This window comes from Chinchilla lanigera, unplaced genomic scaffold, assembly GCF_000276665.1.
Source record: "Chinchilla lanigera isolate Chin_1 unplaced genomic scaffold, ChiLan1.0 scaffold00052, whole genome shotgun sequence".
NCBI lineage: Eukaryota > Metazoa > Chordata > Mammalia > Rodentia > Chinchillidae > Chinchilla > Chinchilla lanigera.
Window position 1 is genome coordinate 3270336 of NW_004955453.1, and position 17579 is coordinate 3287914.

A 17579-nucleotide genomic window follows, 5' to 3' on the forward strand; every position below is an offset into this window, starting at 1 on the left:
AATTTACGCTTTTTCTGCCTCAGTTTTTATTTTATATATGCTAAGATGAACATTTTCTCTTATATGAAGCTTAATTTAAGAGATTTCCTTGAATAATTTTCATTTTGATTAGAAAAAGTTATCCTCAAGGAAAACAAGAACCAAAAAAGTCAACATATCATGTTTCAAATTTGTAGCTGCTCTTTTGTGAAATTTCCCTTATTCAGGCTTATGAGGGAAAAGGCAAAGATTAACCTTCCCCACTGGTGACAACTCAGGAATCATCTCTTGAAATAAATACTAGCTGAGTAAAGGCAAGCAATTGTGAAGAGCACGTCACAGCAAGTCACATTTTTCTACTCTTTAACCAAAAGGAAAAGAAAATAAAGAAGAACATTGGAGCGGTCTAAGACTGACAATAGGAGACAATCAAGAACATAGAAACCTAATTATTGTGAACTTTTGCTGTTTAAAAATCTTAGACATTCATTCTTAACTAGTAGTCAGACCAAGAGACTTTCCAAGACAATGTAAACACATAAAGATAGCAGAAATTCTTATTTCTATAATAAGTTAACAAGAAAATAAACTAATATCAAAGATTCCCATGGTATGTTTTTTCCTAAGAGCACTGTATCATTTACACAAATCACAGCTTCCACAGTTAAGTGAAGGTGAGTGTGTGAGACCTGGGATTAAGTCTCCCTGGAGAGTATTCACATTCCTCATTCAAGTCAGATGAGTCTCATATCGTACTTACTACTCATACATAAAGTGGTGTCTGAAAACCAAATGTGACTTCCCCTAAACAAATGGGGGAGGGGCTGTTAATAAATTAATGCTATTTAATAAATATTTTACAACTAAAAAATGTAATTAAAAAAGTTTGGGTGCACTGCTAATAATTCTTTCACTTATTTCAAGAATCCTGCTTTCTAGATTAAGAATTACTACTTCTGCAGAGAGACCACTGTCTTTTCTGGAAAATGGGAGTACAAATGGAAAGGGAGCAGTTACTGAGGGACAGCTCTGCCTTCCCAGACTGCAGTTCACTAAGTAGGACCACCAAGGATTTCAGGAAGACAAACTGGAACTAACGTAAAGCACTCTGGGAAACTGATACAGACAATACAGCAGGTCTAGCAAACTAAAAGAGTTACTGAAAGTTATAAAGGCGTAGATTTATGTATGTAAAAGCTCATTATTATCAACTGACAGGAAACAGGCTGTAACCAAAATTTCTACATCAGTTTCAAGTGTTTCACACCAAAATGAACTAATCAATATCACATTTGGCTGAGCCTACTGGTATCATGAGGACCATTTTTTTTTTAACGATCCTTTAATTTCATCCTCACAGAACCGTGTAACAAAATGATCACAACAAATGATCCTCCCCTATGAGGAATGATGATTCTTACCCGGAAGTCCGTGATTCCACCCATATAAAGCAAATGCAAGGGCAGGGAATGCAGCTCAGTGGCAGAGCACTTAGCTAAAATGCATGAGGGCAAGGATTTGATTCCCAGAACCACATGTGTACACAAGCACGCAAATACATGATATGAACTATTTCTAGTTTTTTTTTTTTTTGGTACCAGAAATTGAACTCAGGACCTTGTGCTAGCCAGGCAGCCACTTATACCACTGAGCTATATCCCCAGCACTCTCTAATTAAAAAGAACATAACATTCTGGAATCTTCAATACCTGAATTTTCTTACTTTACGTTACAGGACACCTCACAATTGACCAAATATCAGTATGTCCCAACAAACTAGCCTGTGCTGCTACCCTTGAAGAGCATCAAGATTAATTATGGGTTGAGCCAGGCGTGGTGGTGCATGCCTATAATCCCAGCACTTGGGAGGCTGAGGCAGGAGACTGCCAGGAGTTCCCCGGGCTATGTAGTGAATTCAAGGTCAGCCTAAACTGCATAATGAGACCCTGCCTCAAAAAATTAAAAAAAAAAAAAAAAAAGATTAATTATGGGCAATTTAAAAATCTGTACTACTTTCCACAGTAATAGATTTACAAAAAGATCAGAATTCTTAGTATAATTAACCTGAAGTGAGGATCTCATAAAAACCATTCAATAAAAACCACTATATTACAGTGGGGGGGGGGGGTTTGCCATATTTTAGTGTACCTATTAGCATACTAATACATATTAGCAGTTAACTATTAACATTGAACCTACTAACCTCCTAATTCTTCCACTTTATATAAATTTAGTTTCATGCTATTCATCTTTTCAAAGATATACGTGGGGAAAGCCAGGTATAGTGGTGCATGCCTGTAATCCCAGCACTCAGGAGGCTGAGGCAGGAGGACTGATCCAAGTTTAAGGCCAGCCTGGTCTACTAAGTCAGCTCAAGGCCAGCCTGAGCTGCAAAGTGAGACCCTGTCTCCAAAAAATACCAAAATAAACAACAAAAAACCACCTTTACTTTTAACAGAGGGTGGCTAGGAAAATTAATTGGATTTATATGAAAACCACAAACGATGATCATTTGTTCCCACCACCAAAATATGATTATGCGTCCGAGTTAAAAAAAGAAAAAAAATTAAGCTATTCTCATCCAGGGAATTCACTACTTTGCCAAGGCAACTCAAGTCATTTTCAGACAAACTCTAAACTTTTCAAGAATGTGTAAATACCTGGCTTCTTGAGTCTTCCACAGCCCCCTTCTGCTCTGGGGCCACGTCTAATTCCCCTCTCATGAGATCGCTATGCAAGCATTTGCAGGTAGCAACCCCAGAAACTCTTCTTCTTGTACCATCAGGCCCTCAGTCCTGACTCCTCTCCAGTCCACCCATTTCCTCTACATAGGCCCCATGCCATGATTTCAAATGCCCTGCCAATTGCTCCAACATGCCAGCCTTTTCAAGATGTGGCCCCTGAAACAAACACAATGCTTAGGCTGTCATGTGGCAAAACAGAAGATATAGTAATAGGCCTCTCCAACATCTGACTATTGGGAATAACTTAGATCTAGAAAATACTGCCCTCAGCTATGAAGGCATAGCTTCATATCTAAATTCTGTATTTTAGGGTTATAGATGGCCACATTTTCTGCTATTAAACTTCCATTTAATTAGATCTGGTCTCTTGTTTCACCTTAATTCTAATCCCAAATCCATACTGTCCTCTTCCACAGGTATACCTCTGAACACTTAAAGGTTTGAAACTAGGTGTGGTGGTGCTCCCACGTGGTCCCAGCACTCAGGAGGCTGAGGTAGGGGAATCACCTCAAATCTGAGGCCAGCCTGAGCTACATAGTGAGTTCAAAGTCAGCCTGAACTGCACAGCAAGACCCGGTTTCAAAAAAGGCCAAAAAAAAAGACACACATGCAACAGTCCATAATTTTGGTAAAAGTGACAATACTGTACCCATTCTGAATGAAATTTCTTCATGCTGCACGCATTTCATGTCTTTTCATCACCATCCAAAAGTTAAAGCCATGCTAACAAATGAGGACACTAAATCACTGACATGTTTAAATGAGTTTGATATGGAAACAGTGAAACACAATTGATTAAAAAATAACTACTATATTCAGTCTTTCAAGACAATTTGCAAATCAGTCTGTAAATGATATTTATATATTTAACATGTTTATGAGAAATGTTTCCCCTATCAGATAAAATCACAGTTCTGGAACTTTTCTGTTACTTGTAGGAATCTGGAAACCGTGGTTATTTCATAACTGGAATGGTACTATAAAATTCCTTTTTCTCTCAGATACTGTTACCTACTGGTAGTTTACAAGGCAGTAGCCCTAATCAGTCAGAAAGCCCATGTTATAAATGCTTTTCTATAAATTATGATAAATTCATCATAAACACTGAAATCCTCTTCTTTTATTGCGGAAATCCTATTCCTTTATCTTCTTTGGTGGGTACCTTAATTTATCTGACTAGTCTCATCTAAAAACAAGAAAAACTATGGTTTATATAAAGAGGGAGAAAATCAAAGTTATTAAAGTAAGACCATTTGTAGTTAAGTAAATCCTATCACGCAATGGAGACCTTAAATAACCAAAAATTCCAAATGCAAGCAAGGCTACAACCCCATCTACTGGAGAGGTGCAGGTCACTGAGTCATTTTTTACTCTTTCTCTTTATGTGTGAACCAACTGTTAAGCACCAGTACCATGGAGGTACAGGAAATATTTCAACAGTAAGAACCTTACCTACGTCTTTTCGCCCTGGTTTTTCAAACCGTCTGTCACCCCTAAAAAGAGATAAAATAAATTTTAAACAAAGCTCAAGTGTATACATAAATTTCCTATCCATGACACTGACTCTCCTGTATTTTATAGCAATTCTATATATTTTCAAGTTATAAAACATGGATATTGCATGATTATTGCCTAATATTTGGGAAATTAAAAAGAGCACAAAGATGAAAACAAAAATTTCTCCACCTCAATTACCAAACTAGCTTCCACTGATTTGTAATATATACTTTACTTAGATACATGATATAGTTTTACATAATGCTTTGAGAATATGTTTTCCCACATCATTAAATATTTTCAAAATCATCCTTAACCTTCCTGCTGTACAGTGTTTTACTGTGTGGATATACCATTACATAAGGGTAGTATCAACTTCTTTGATTTGTTTCCAAGTATTTTATACAAATCATCACAGTAATATCACTGTACATCCATCCATCAATTTGCAACTGCCATCATTTATCGTGACAGTATTCATGTAAAATTCCAAGCAATACAGACAGAATATCCTTTTACTAATACCAACAGACAAAATGACAATGCTAATAAAAGAGCAAACCAAATTAGATATTTATGCTGGCACTAATAAATTCACTTTTGTTTCTAGAAGGCTGCTCCCTTTACAGAAAGACTATTTAAAAATTTCTAACATACAAGTTGATATTCAATGTAACAACATTTTTAAAGAATGAAACCCCTAGAACTATCTACAGAGATTTCTCTGCAGAAGGCAGAAAATAAGCAAGCTTTATATAACAAGAAATCTCACAGCAAGACTTGGATCCTTTAATTACCTTTCCTCCCAGCTCTGTGATCTATGCATTTCCCTGCCACCTCCTCGACCAAACACACCCTCTACTTCATCGAAACTTCTTTGGTAAAAACCACATTCACCTCTACCTCTGCCTGAAAATAAGAAGACAGAAAAAATGATAGTCAGAAGTCAACATCCAGCACAGTATGAACACCAAAGATTGATCTCTAAAATTCTGTCCCTATACATAGTAGGATGTCTACATTTAAATATTTAACAAAGCCTGATGGACTCTTTACCTGTGAGAATAATGACGATGAACTGGTTGGACCTCAGAAGGTTCAAAGCAAAAAGTTAAACTAACAAAGGAGCCTCAATTGTGAACAAAAACAATTTCAACTTTAAGCTCTTTAAGCCAGGTGCCATGAAACACATCTGTAACCCCAGCTACTCAAGAGGCCAAGGTAGGAAGATTCCTAGTTTGGGTCCAGATTGGGAAAGACCCTATCTTTAAACAAGAAAGGGCTGGGGACGTAGCTCAGTGACAGAACAGTTGCATAGCAGATGATGTTGGGTCCAATCCCTAGTCCACAAAGAAAAAAAAAGGGCAGGAGCTTCTTAATAAAAACTTCAGCCAGGCATGGTGGTGCATGCCTGTAATCCCAGCACTTGGGAGGCTGAGGCAGGAAGATCGCTGCAAGTTTGAGGCCAGCCTGGGCTACAAAGTGAGTGCTATATCAGCCTGAACTGCACATTGAAATTCTGTCTCAAAAAGACCAAAAAAAGAAAAAAAAAAAATCATCCTGAGGTAAGAAAAGTATCAGGACTGAAAAACACAGAGCTGGTAAGAGTACACTGATATAAGGATAGAGAGGCACTGGTGGTCCAAATATAAACTGGCCTTAGTGAAATCAATTTGGTTAAATCTGTCAACATCTGATTCAATAATTCTACTTAGAATTTATGCTAACAGAAATACTGTACACATGCAAATACAGTCACACACCATGTAACATTCTGGTCAATGATGGTCTGCTCATATGAGGGTTGTCACATCAGATTGTAACGGAGCAGAAACTTCCTGTCACTCAGACACCATACCATCACAATGTTACAATGAAGTTATAACTCAGGTGTTTGTGGTGATGATGATGTAAATAAACCTCCTGCCAGATGTATGAACATGTAGCATTTACAACAGGGTACAGTATACAATGCTTGACAGTGATAACACAACTGTTTCTATATTCCAAAATCTTATGTTTCCTGTCTCTTCCTTGGGCCAATAGGCCAAATCCTGACTTATACCATCTAGGTTTAAGCATACTATGATGTTTACCCAATGAAATCAAAATCATTTAATGATACATTCCGCCAGATGTATATCATTAGCTAAATAATGCATGACTGTATCTGTGTATATTTTCACCACAATGTGTAAAAACTAGAAATAACTTAATAAAATGGCTAAATTCTGCTAAAATATAATATATTCTGAAGCCAAAAAAAATAAAAAAGCACTGACATTAACAGAAATCTGTATTATGCTACTGAATGACAAAAGCATACTATGTAATAATGCATACAAAAATTATTCTATTTCGATAAATGCCATTACTAAACAGTTACAGTCAGGAAGGATATGTATATCCAATGGCTGATCTGGAGGGAAATGGTAATATGTACTGTCAGTTTTTTATCTTATGTGTAGTTTTCCCAACTAATGCACACAGTTTTTAGCTAACACGTGGGTGAGAAAACTAGAGGAGCGGTAGAGTCTGAGAATATATTCTAGCCATCATCCCTAGCTCGATCTGTCTTCCACAATGTAAAATGATCCACCAAAACGATGCATTTGGTTTTATTTTTTGCAGTCCTAGAGATGGAACTCAGGGCCTCAGACTACTAAGCAAGTGCTCTACCACTGAGCCACATCCTGAGCTCCAAAATGATAAATCTTGAGCAAAAGCATGAATGCATTCCAAAGCCAAATAGAAATGAGTTACTCACTTCAAATATCCAATCCATGCAGTACTTCTACTTCATTATACTCATGAACTGACTCAATATAGCTGCAACTCTCACATGATCACGTTGTAAAATGCTAAATTAATGCATATAATTATATGTGGGTAATCTTAAGAACAATGTACATATTTTGTTATCTATTTATTCATCTTTAAAAAACGAAAACCACAGTTGATCCTAATAATCTTAAGGTTACCTTCCAGTTGTACTAGTTTCACTTTGACACAACAGAATGTCAACACACAGCTGAACTGCTTCTCTTCTTGAGGAGATGTACACTTGTAATTTAATACCCTAAAACAATGTAATCTAAACTATAATGTATGCCAGTAATCCCAGCACTCGTGAGGCTCAGACAGGAGGAGGATCATTGCAAATTCAAGACCAGCCTGGGCTACAAAGTGAGCTCAAGCCCGGCCTGAACTACACAGTGAGACCCTGTCTCAAAAAGACAAAAAAAAAAAGGGCAATTTAAAACAATGAAGCTATAATGTAATAGTAAGGTGTTTCTTTGCAATCATGATTTTAGGATGTGGAAACAGTTTCCTCTTCCTTTAAAGCGCTATTTTTTCAGGAAAGCCATTGCACGAACATATTACCTTGAGAAACATTTATTCTAGAAACACATGGATACAAAAAATAGCCTTTAGATTACCAGAAAAACAAGGAAAACACAAACTATTTTCTGCTAGTTTTGACCAGTCCTAACACTGGTCCCATTTATGAGTCTGAAGCCTTTATTAATAGGGCACATGAAACGCATCAGATTCTACAGCATTCCCATTTGTCAAATTTCAATCACCTATTTCTATATAAGAATAAGCAAATACTATTCATAAAGTAAAATTTAAAGGACTGTCCTACTGTCTGAGATTTTACCCTATTCTTTTAGGGATTAAAATATACTTTCTTTTAATAATGCTGAAGACAGTTGTGATTGATGGTTGTGTGGATTGGCTTTATTTTTTCAACGGCTGCTAAGAAATGCCTTTAATACCTTAATTCTTCAACACTCTAAACCACAAGTTATTTCAAACCCTAGGCTTTTAAAAATTTCTATTCCTTGTGTGTACCTTCACTTGCTGAAATATTATTTTAAAAACACATAAAATACAAAGATACCAATGTTTATATTCTACTATACTGTTTGTTTAAATTTTACTAGTTCATGATATTTAGAAGCCTTGAAGTCAATCAATTTTCACATCAAAATTTCCTCAAGTCGAAATGAGGCATGGTGACACACGCCTGTAATCCCAGCCATTTCAGAGGCTGAGGCAGGAGAATTCCAAGTTCAAGGCGAGCCTGAGCAACTTAATATGACCCTGTCTCAAAATAAAAAATTTAAAAAGGATAAGGATATAGCTCAGCGCTTTTTGAGGCCAGTACCTGGTACCACAAAAAATCTTTTTAAAGTGTCCTCAAGTTGGGAACAGGGTAATTACCTCATGTTAGCTCTGCCCATTCAAAGAAAAGCCGTAATAACTGTTACTTACCCAAGTTAAAATTAATAAATAAAAAACATAAAACCAGATTGTAACTGTAACCTTGTTTTGAGCTACAGTGACCATTAAAAAGAACCACAGGTGGTTCTGACAATTGTGTTACAAGTATTTTTCCCAAATCAAGTGCGTTCATTTGACTAGTTTCGGGCCTTTCATTCACATTAGCATCCTAATTAAGTCACTACTTCTCATGTGTCACACTGTGTTTTATACATGCCCCGTCAAAGCTCTGAATCTACTCTTGTGTGGAAGGAGAAAGCAGGAGCACTCATCACAGTCACTTGCTGTTACACATGTGAGGGCTTCGAGGGCCTGCAGACTGGCTGGTATCTGCAGCACACAGTCATTGTGCTCCACACTTGCAGCCTAAGCAGATTTCTCTGACTTGCCCTAAAGCAGCACTGGGGGCACTTATGTGAGTGCAACTCTCCTCACTGCCATCCCACAGAGGGAAACACGGGAAATGACCATGTAGAAACCAGAGCCAAAAGTGGCTAGTCCCATCTCCAAAACACTATCTCACCACCAAGATGCACACATCTTGGACAAAATTCTGCACCACCACAATCTAACCTGGTATGGAAATTTGACCTGCCTGTGGGGCTTTTAACTCACAGACAAGCCAATTCTGTGGTAAGCAGCACTTCTAGTAAGTTTTACAGATGAGTCCGCCAACACCTCAGATTAAAACCACTGTTCTATGGGATGGATAAATAAATGCAGAAGAAAAAACAGCTATGGTAAGTAACAGCACCTAGAAAAGTAAAGTGTGAGCCCCACTCTCATTATTCACAGCTGGATTCCCACTATTGCCAGAGATCTATTTGAACATGTTTTCTATAAAGACTGTATCAAAGGCATAATCGTAACACTGAAAAAGGAATTTTAGACACCCAACACTCTTATTGTGCCAATCTGGTGACATGAGATGTGAAGACAATGGCCTTTGCCACTGCTGACCCCGATTCTTTCACTTGTAGAACATCTCTCGGAAAAATTACAAGGTATGTTTGAGCTACTACTGTGATTTAACCAAGGTTAAATGCTCAAGGAAATATTTATACAGTAAACATCAAGAATGTCCTTAGTTAGCAGAAAAATCAATGAATCCCAAATAGGGAGCACATATCAAAGAACCAAGTAAGAGCAGAGAATTATTTTTCTTAGACATAAATCTATAAAACTATAAATAATAATATATATGCCCAGTGCTTTGGGGGGGCAAGTAAGAGAGAAATCTGCTTAGGCATATGTATATGAATGGTACCTAATCATACTTTGTTAAAATCCCCCACAAGTTCCTAGGATTGATAAAACAGTTTTTGCTGAAGTCCCTCTATGGTTGAAGTAACTCCTTGCACTCCATACCGATGAGAGCCTTGTACAGAAACTCTATTGTGGAGACCCACAGGGACATCGGTGCTACTCCAACAGTCAAGACCTGTCAGGACACCTGGCTCCCAAAGTAGAAGGCTCCCTGTGGATGAAGAACAGGTGTAGCAAGAACTTACAGAAGTTAACCAGAAATGTCTAGACTCCCTCATGCTCAAATGGATACAGCTAGAATTTGACTCCTCTGCTCCAAAGCAGGAGTTGAGCAACAGATACCTTGACAAATGATGCAGAAAATAAATATAGGACATTTAGTATGCAATTAACATCAAAGAGCAGTTTCTTTTAAAATCAGACATTAAAATACGTAACAAGTGATTTCCTTCTCCGCCTGTCATTCCTCTTTTCCCATGGAAGCTCACCTCGCCCTCTTGAAGAACTTCGACCTCTAGGAGCCCCCACCACTGTTCCTCCTCCTCCTCGTCCTGTCAATCGCAGGACAGCAGCACTATTTACAGACATGGAAAAGTTTCTCTGCCAAAAAATAAAAAAAGAAAACAAAGAAAAAATGGATAAAACATAAAACTGCAAGTTACTTCTCCCCATCTCCCACTGAAGCCATAAAATGGCATCTAATCACTACACTACGGGCAATGGGAAACTGTAACTAAATGGCACAGAGAGATAATCTTAACCCTGGCTTCACATAACAATTTCAAATTAACATTTCAGATCAACAAAACTGATAACCAGTGCATTACACAATGCTAGGTCACTAGGAAATAGTACATAAGCAAATAAACTAAATGCTATATGTACATAAAAGCAGACAAGGTGAAGAGGCAACAGAGCAACCTTTCTAAAGATAAAAATGCAAGAGAATCATGGTCTGTTCTAAGAGTAACACAATAAAAAAAATTTTGACTCATTTTCTTCAGCAATGTGAATTACCATCTCCATGTCCTATCTGACACAATGACAGAAATCAGGGGTGAAAGAGGAAAGGGCAAATGAAAATCTACGTAAGATCAACCATCGAGTGCTGGGGCTTTAGCTCCTGCCCAGGCTGGCGATATAGCTAGCAGCACAAGCGCTTGCCTGGCAAGTGCAAGATCCTGAGTTCGATTCCCAGTACCAAAAAAAAAAAAGAAAAGAAAGAAAAAGAAATGATTAGCTCCCGCCTGGCAAGCTCGAGCTCCTGAGTTGTATTCCCAGTACAACAAAAAAAACAACAACAACAACAAAAAAAAAATCAACCGCCTGAAGGATAAATGAGTAAGAAAGGAGTTGTTTTTTTTTTTTTTTTAATACCAAACATTCAGTCACTAACTTACACCTGGCACAATGAAAGAGTCGTGGGTGGGCATCCACACATGAATAAGGGAGGCCAGGATGTAAAAACATGCCTAATGACACTTCTAGATAAATGGAATAAACCGAGCTCAGGAAAAGATAAAGCAAGAAGTATAAAAGTCACAGAAATATCAATAAAAAGTAAAAATCCTGGGCATTTGATAGAAAATTATGAAAGAGGGTTTTAATTTTGTAAGAGAGTATTAAGAAAATATTGTAACAGATCCTTACTTGAATCTCTCTACTTTTGGAACCAGCAGTCAAGTGCTAGAAGTACACAAGTGTGGTATAATGAGGAAGATGAACCTTGAGTTCTGCTGGAGCCAAGGTCCTTCTCTCCGGGGAGGAAGAAGGGAGTTGGAGTAAGAATCCCTTATTTCAACTCATGTTTCAGTCTTATGCGGTTTCCACTGATTTTCTGCTTTGATTTCAAATCAAGTAAATTATGTATCTATGCCTTCTCTTTTGAAGAACATGTAATTGATTTAAAACTTTTATTTTCATTGATTTTTTTATGTAGGTCATCTTCTCCTTGCTTATTTTATTTGTTTGTTTGGTTTTATTTATTTATTTATTTTTGGTTTTTTCCGGTACCGGGAATCGAACTCATGACCTTGCACTTGTCAGGCAGGCGCTGTGCCGCTGAGCTAAATCCCCAGTCCCGTCTCACTGCTTATTTTAATGATTTTATTTAATACAATTTGTTCATGTAAATTTTAGAAACTATCAAGGTAAATAAAATAATTCTGAGTTCTATATAATCATACCATCAAGTAATTTCTTTTTTTTTTTTCATTTTTTTTCTGGTACTGGGAATCAAATTCACGACCTTGCGCTTGCCAGGCCGGCGTGGTGCTGCTGAGCTAAATCCCCAGCTCCACCATCAAGCAATTTCAAAACTAAAAATCTTTTTTTTTTAATCATAAGATGTAACTGATAACTGAAAATTAGAGAAAACACCTAACTTAAAAAGTAAACTGGTTGAAGTATACACATTCACTTACCTTTGGCAGAGAGCAGTACAATACTGAATAATGCTGCTAGGCATTACTGTAATTAATACTATGATATCCCCAACTCTAGATTAATATATACTGTAATATATACTGTACTACTGTACTACTGAAAACAACAGAAGTCACAGCTAACTATATGATAGGAGCTTATATAGTTGAACACCTAGCTACAGAATTATTACAGGTAAAACCCAATGTACATCCGTAAGTGTGGAAAAACTCTCTCTCTCTCTCTCTCTCTCTCTCTCTCTCTCACACACACACACACACACACACACACACACACACACACACACACACACTTTTTTTGAGAGACATGGTCTCACTATGTAATTCAGACTGGGCTCGAACTCACTATGTAGCCTAGGCTGACGTCAAACTCATGGCAATCCTCCTGCTTCAGCCTCCCAAGGGCTGGAATTACAAGTGTGTACCACCATGCCCAGCTGAAACCTACATACATTCATACACTCTCACACATTACTGTTTCAAGTGCTAACTGGTATAATTTCTTTAGAATTGAGCAATTTCTCAAAAGTATATTTAAACATCCATGGTCTATGACACGAAATTTTCATCTCCTAGGCAATAGAAGCTAGATATGGTGGCATATGCCAATAATCACAGCACTTGGGAGACTGAGGCAGGAATATCACTGTGAGCTCGAGGACAGCCTGGGCTACATAGTGAGTTCAAAGCTAGCCTGAACTATATACTAAAAACTACATACAAAAAAAATCGGGTGATCCTGTCTCATGCTGTCTCATCTCTACAAAGAATGGCTGCTTTAAAAAATAAAAAATGAGTAATTTATAACCACTGGACTTCATTTTTCTTTCCTTCCAGTTTATAAAGCTAAAAAAGCTACCTAAAAAAGCAAAATAAAAGGGAAAATGTATACAGTGCAAAAAAAATTGACCAGAGCTGGATGTGGTGGTTCACATTTGTAATCCCAGCACTTGAGAGGCTGAAGCAGGAGGACTGTTGCAAGTTCAAGAGCAACCTGGGCTACAAAGTGAGTTTAAGGCCAGCAAGACCCTGTCTCAAAAAGATAAAAAAAAAAAAGAAAGAAAGAAAGAAAGAAAAAAAATTAACCAATAGAGGCTAATTTAAAAATTGTGAGTTTAGAATTCTGTACAGCTATTTAAAAAAAGAAAAAGAAACTTCCTAGTTGAATCACATGAAATACTTAATAGTCAACCATTTCTGAGCCAGAAACACTGAGATTTCTTATGGTCAACCTAAACCACAGGGATACAGAGCATGGTTGCAGTTAGGAGCATAAAGAGGCCAGACTGGGGGCTGGGGATTTAGCTCAGTGGCAAAAGCACCTGCCTGGCATGCGCAAGGTCGTGAGTTCGGTTCCCGGTACCGGAGAAAAACCAAAAAAAGAAAAAAAAAGAGGCCAGACTGCCTTGGACTGCGTGCTGGCTCCTTAACTCAAGTCTTGTGTACCTCACTTTCCTTATCTATATAATGTAGATAGGGGTAATATTTTTATTTATGAGTTTTTACAAGCACTCATATTAAGTGTCAAGTTCTTAAAACAGTATCTGACACACAAAAAGCTAGGGACAGACAGAAGGCTAAGTATTTGCTATTAATCCCTGATAGATACTTAGGAGAAAATAAGTAAAGAGTGGAACTCCCAGGACAGGATGCTACCATTTACGGTGGAAGAGTAGTTAAAAGAATACATAGATGGTGAAAGATGGCTTAAACACCCCTGGAGGGAGCACAAGAAAACATAAACAGTTACTCCTGAGGAAGAGTAACAAGCAGCCAAGTTTAGTTGAGTCAAAGATTTGCTTTCATTATATGTGTTTTTTTATGTGTATTTATATGTGTATCTATTCAAGAATGCATAAATGAAATAATGTTCTGCAATATCAAATAAAATACAGCAATCTCACAGCAGCTACCTACATTATAGGGGTAATAAACAGAAACATGCAGGCTGAGAACACAGTTCAGTGGTAGAACACTGGTCTAGCATGCATGACACCCTCCAAGTGAGATGAATAGTGAAGAAGAGTATCAAATCAAAAGAACCAGAAGATCTCTGAACAATAATCTTACCCTACAAAAACATATTTAGACAGATACAGAGAAAAGGAAGGGGCAAAGAGAAAAACATTAAATATCTGTGTCAGGTAACTAGTGAATTTAAGACACACAGCAAAGAAGCTGCTTTAGATTAGATGTATTTACCTCTACCTTCCACAGGTACTGGAAGAAAAAGTACACAGAACTCTAAAATGATCTACATAATCTCTGAACAAGTAACGTGATTATCCCAAGTACAAGCATTAAAATTGTAATGATTTTTCGGCCAGCTAAAGCACTATTTTATTCCACTATGTCTTGTAAGTATCAAAGTCTAGCCAAGTATCACAAAATTCTCAATGATGCCATTTAATCCCTTTATGACTAGTGTTCCATTTTTGGAACACCCATAACAAGAGAACATCATAGATTTTTTTCTCTTCAAATTCTTGTTCCTTGAATTTTTCTAGGTATCATATAAGAATTTTATGCAAACGTTCATAAAATTGCAATCTTTAGCATAAATGGTGTGATGGGTCCAAAAATAGATCCCAATGATCTTTTGTGGCTATCATGAAAACTTCCCCAGCCTTGTGTTAAGCCCCATGTAAACCTTAAGATAAACATTTCGATTATAAAGAAAAAAAATAAGATCTGTTCCATTAGTCATTGTTGGACTAATTTTGGTAGGCTATAGTTTTATTTTTGTCCAAATTACTAACCAATTGTTGCTGGTTAGCTGGTGTAACCAACAGTTTCCAAGCAAAATTTGTGAACTATCTTTGATTTTTCCTGATGATCTATGTACCCACTTAGTAAATACTAATTTCTTAGAAATGTTATGGAATGTTCCTGAATGATTTAGTTACTCATTCCACTGATTAAAAGTACACCACGCTGGGAATATAGCTCAGCGGCACAGCGCCTGCCTGGCAAGCACAAGGTCCTGAGTTTGATTCCCAGTACTGGGAAAAAAAGTATACCATGTTTTGGCAACTAGTAGCAAGTCATCCTTCTTAACATGTTACACAGCTTTTCTGGCCCATGCAGTCTCTAAGCAATCTAGAAAATCATTTAAGGAAAAAGAAAAAATTTTAAGTATGTATAAACGGCTAAAAATAGGTGGAATATTCATATATAAAAATTAGCTTCTGAGGCTGAGGATATAGCTTAGTAGAACACTAGCCTAGCCTGTAGAAAGCCCTGAGTTTGATCCCCAGCACTGTAAATAAAAAATAATAATTAGCTTCTGTATTTAAAATCATAACTGTAATTTAAAAATTTAGAAAACTGTACAGGTACAACTATACCAAAACACCTTGAGATATAAGGAGCTCAAATAAATATTCTAAACAAGAAAAAGATTAATATCACAAAAGAAAAATTGCCATGCAAGAAAAAATATAAATGATGCATGAATATGTAAAAAACTTCACTGCTATGGGCAAAGAAATGCAAGCTAAAATAGATGAATTTTTCCAAATATGCGTAGAATCCTTCCAATAAAAATACTTGATGTTAGAGCAGCAGAGCACTCTTTTGCATATACTACCACTTCTATAAAAAAAAGAAGGAAAATACATTCACATATTACTTGTACAAATACACAGAGTTGGGCATAGTGCTATGTACTTGAGGTCACACTGCTCAGGAAACTGAGACAGGAAGATCACTTGGGCTTAAGAACAACGTGGGCAACACAGTGAGACTCTATCTCAAAGAAAAAAATACATACACAGACATTCAAAAACCAGCTAACACTGGTTGCCTTTGGGAAGGAGAGAGAGGTGGCTGGGGAGGAGATGCAAGGAAGATTTTCCATTAGATATCATTTTAAAATTTTTGACTTTTAAATTAATAGTAAAATACTAGTTATTCTAGCACTGAAATGAAGAAGATATCCTTCTCCCCGTTTTCTTGAAAGCAACCTAGCAATCCGAAACAACTGGGTTTCCTTCTGGGCTTTCACCTATATCCCACTGATCTCTGGGTCTATCTTGTAACAAGCTGCTTTGGTTACTGCAGCTTTGTAGTAAGTCTGTAATTGGGAAATGACTCTCTCATCTTTTTTTAAGAAAATTATTTTGACTCCGTGGGTCCCCTGAAACTCCAACATGAACTTTAGGATCAGCTTGTCAGTATCTAGCAAAAACAGTAACCGAGGCTTTGAGAGAAAGCACTGACAGGACATCACACTTGATCTTTACAATATCAAGTCTTCCAATCCACGAGCATGAGAGTCTTTTTCGTTGCTAATTGGTTAAATTCTTTCAAGGCTGTCATGGAGTTTTCAGAGTAAAAGTTTCACACCTCCTTGGTTAAATTTACCCCTAAATATTCTTTTCATACTATTATAAATGGAACTGTTTTCTTAATTCCCTTTGTAGATCATTCATCATTAGTGTATAGAAACGGATCTCATTTCTGTGTGATCACGTAACTTACAACTGTGCCAGTTTCATGTCAGAATGTCTACATACAGGGTCATCTACATGTTATCTACAAACATAGTTTAATTCTTCCCTCCAATATAGATGTCTTTTCTCTTTTCGTCACCTAACTGTCCTTCCAATACTGTGTTAGACATATTATCAAAATAGTTCAATGAAAATTACTTGTTTTTCTTAAGAACACAGCTGTCCAATAACCCTTAAAATAAGAAACAGCAGCCATCATCACTTCAGCAGGCAACCTTGATCCCTCACATGTCAGAAAAGGCAGGGATAGCCAGGGATATAGCTCAGCAGCACTGCGCCTACCTAGCAAGCACAAGGTTGTGAGTTCAATTCCAGTACCAAAAAAAAAAAAAGAAAAAAAAAAAAAGAAAAGAGAAGGATGAAAATTATTCAGAAAATATCTTACAATACAGCAATGATACAGAAAGTGCTCATCAATAATCAGGACTGCACAGTAGGTGCAATTCAGATACGATCTTTAGCAAATCAGTAGAGCATCTATTCCTCTATTCTCTCATATGTCCTTTCCTGGGATCTCAGCAGCCTCCATACACTCTTCAAGGTTACACTGACCACACAATTGATATTGCTGGAAGCTGTTGTTTTCAGTGTGTAATTTTGGTTCATTAATGAAGAAACTTCTGCAGGTCACTGCAACATACAAATGAAACTAAAATACTACTAATAAGATGTCACAGAAGCATGAACCTGTGTAACTGTAAAAAAGTCACTGAAAATGCCAAATATCCTTGACTAGCAAACTAGCATTAATGGAGCCACTTCTGTCTCCCTCCGCAGTAAACACTCTGGAGGATAAAAAGACATATAAAGTAGGCAGTAAAGGAGCTTAGTAGCCAGACTTATAA

The 17579-nt window shown here is 37.1% G+C and overlaps 1 protein-coding gene across 1 annotated transcript in view; it reads right to left on the reverse strand.

Annotated features, from left to right (window-relative positions):
* The window catches only part of Gigyf2 (GRB10 interacting GYF protein 2), a gene marked incomplete at its 5' end in the record, with an annotated part of 99949 nt that overhangs the window by 68743 nt on the left and 13627 nt on the right, over positions 1-17579 (reverse strand). Inside the window, 3 exons of the mRNA XM_013519902.1 lie at positions 4176-4216; positions 5018-5129; positions 10265-10376. Coding sequence (XP_013375356.1) covers positions 4176-4216; positions 5018-5129; positions 10265-10376 — 265 coding nt within the window. The remainder of the gene's footprint in view (positions 1-4175; positions 4217-5017; positions 5130-10264; positions 10377-17579) is intronic.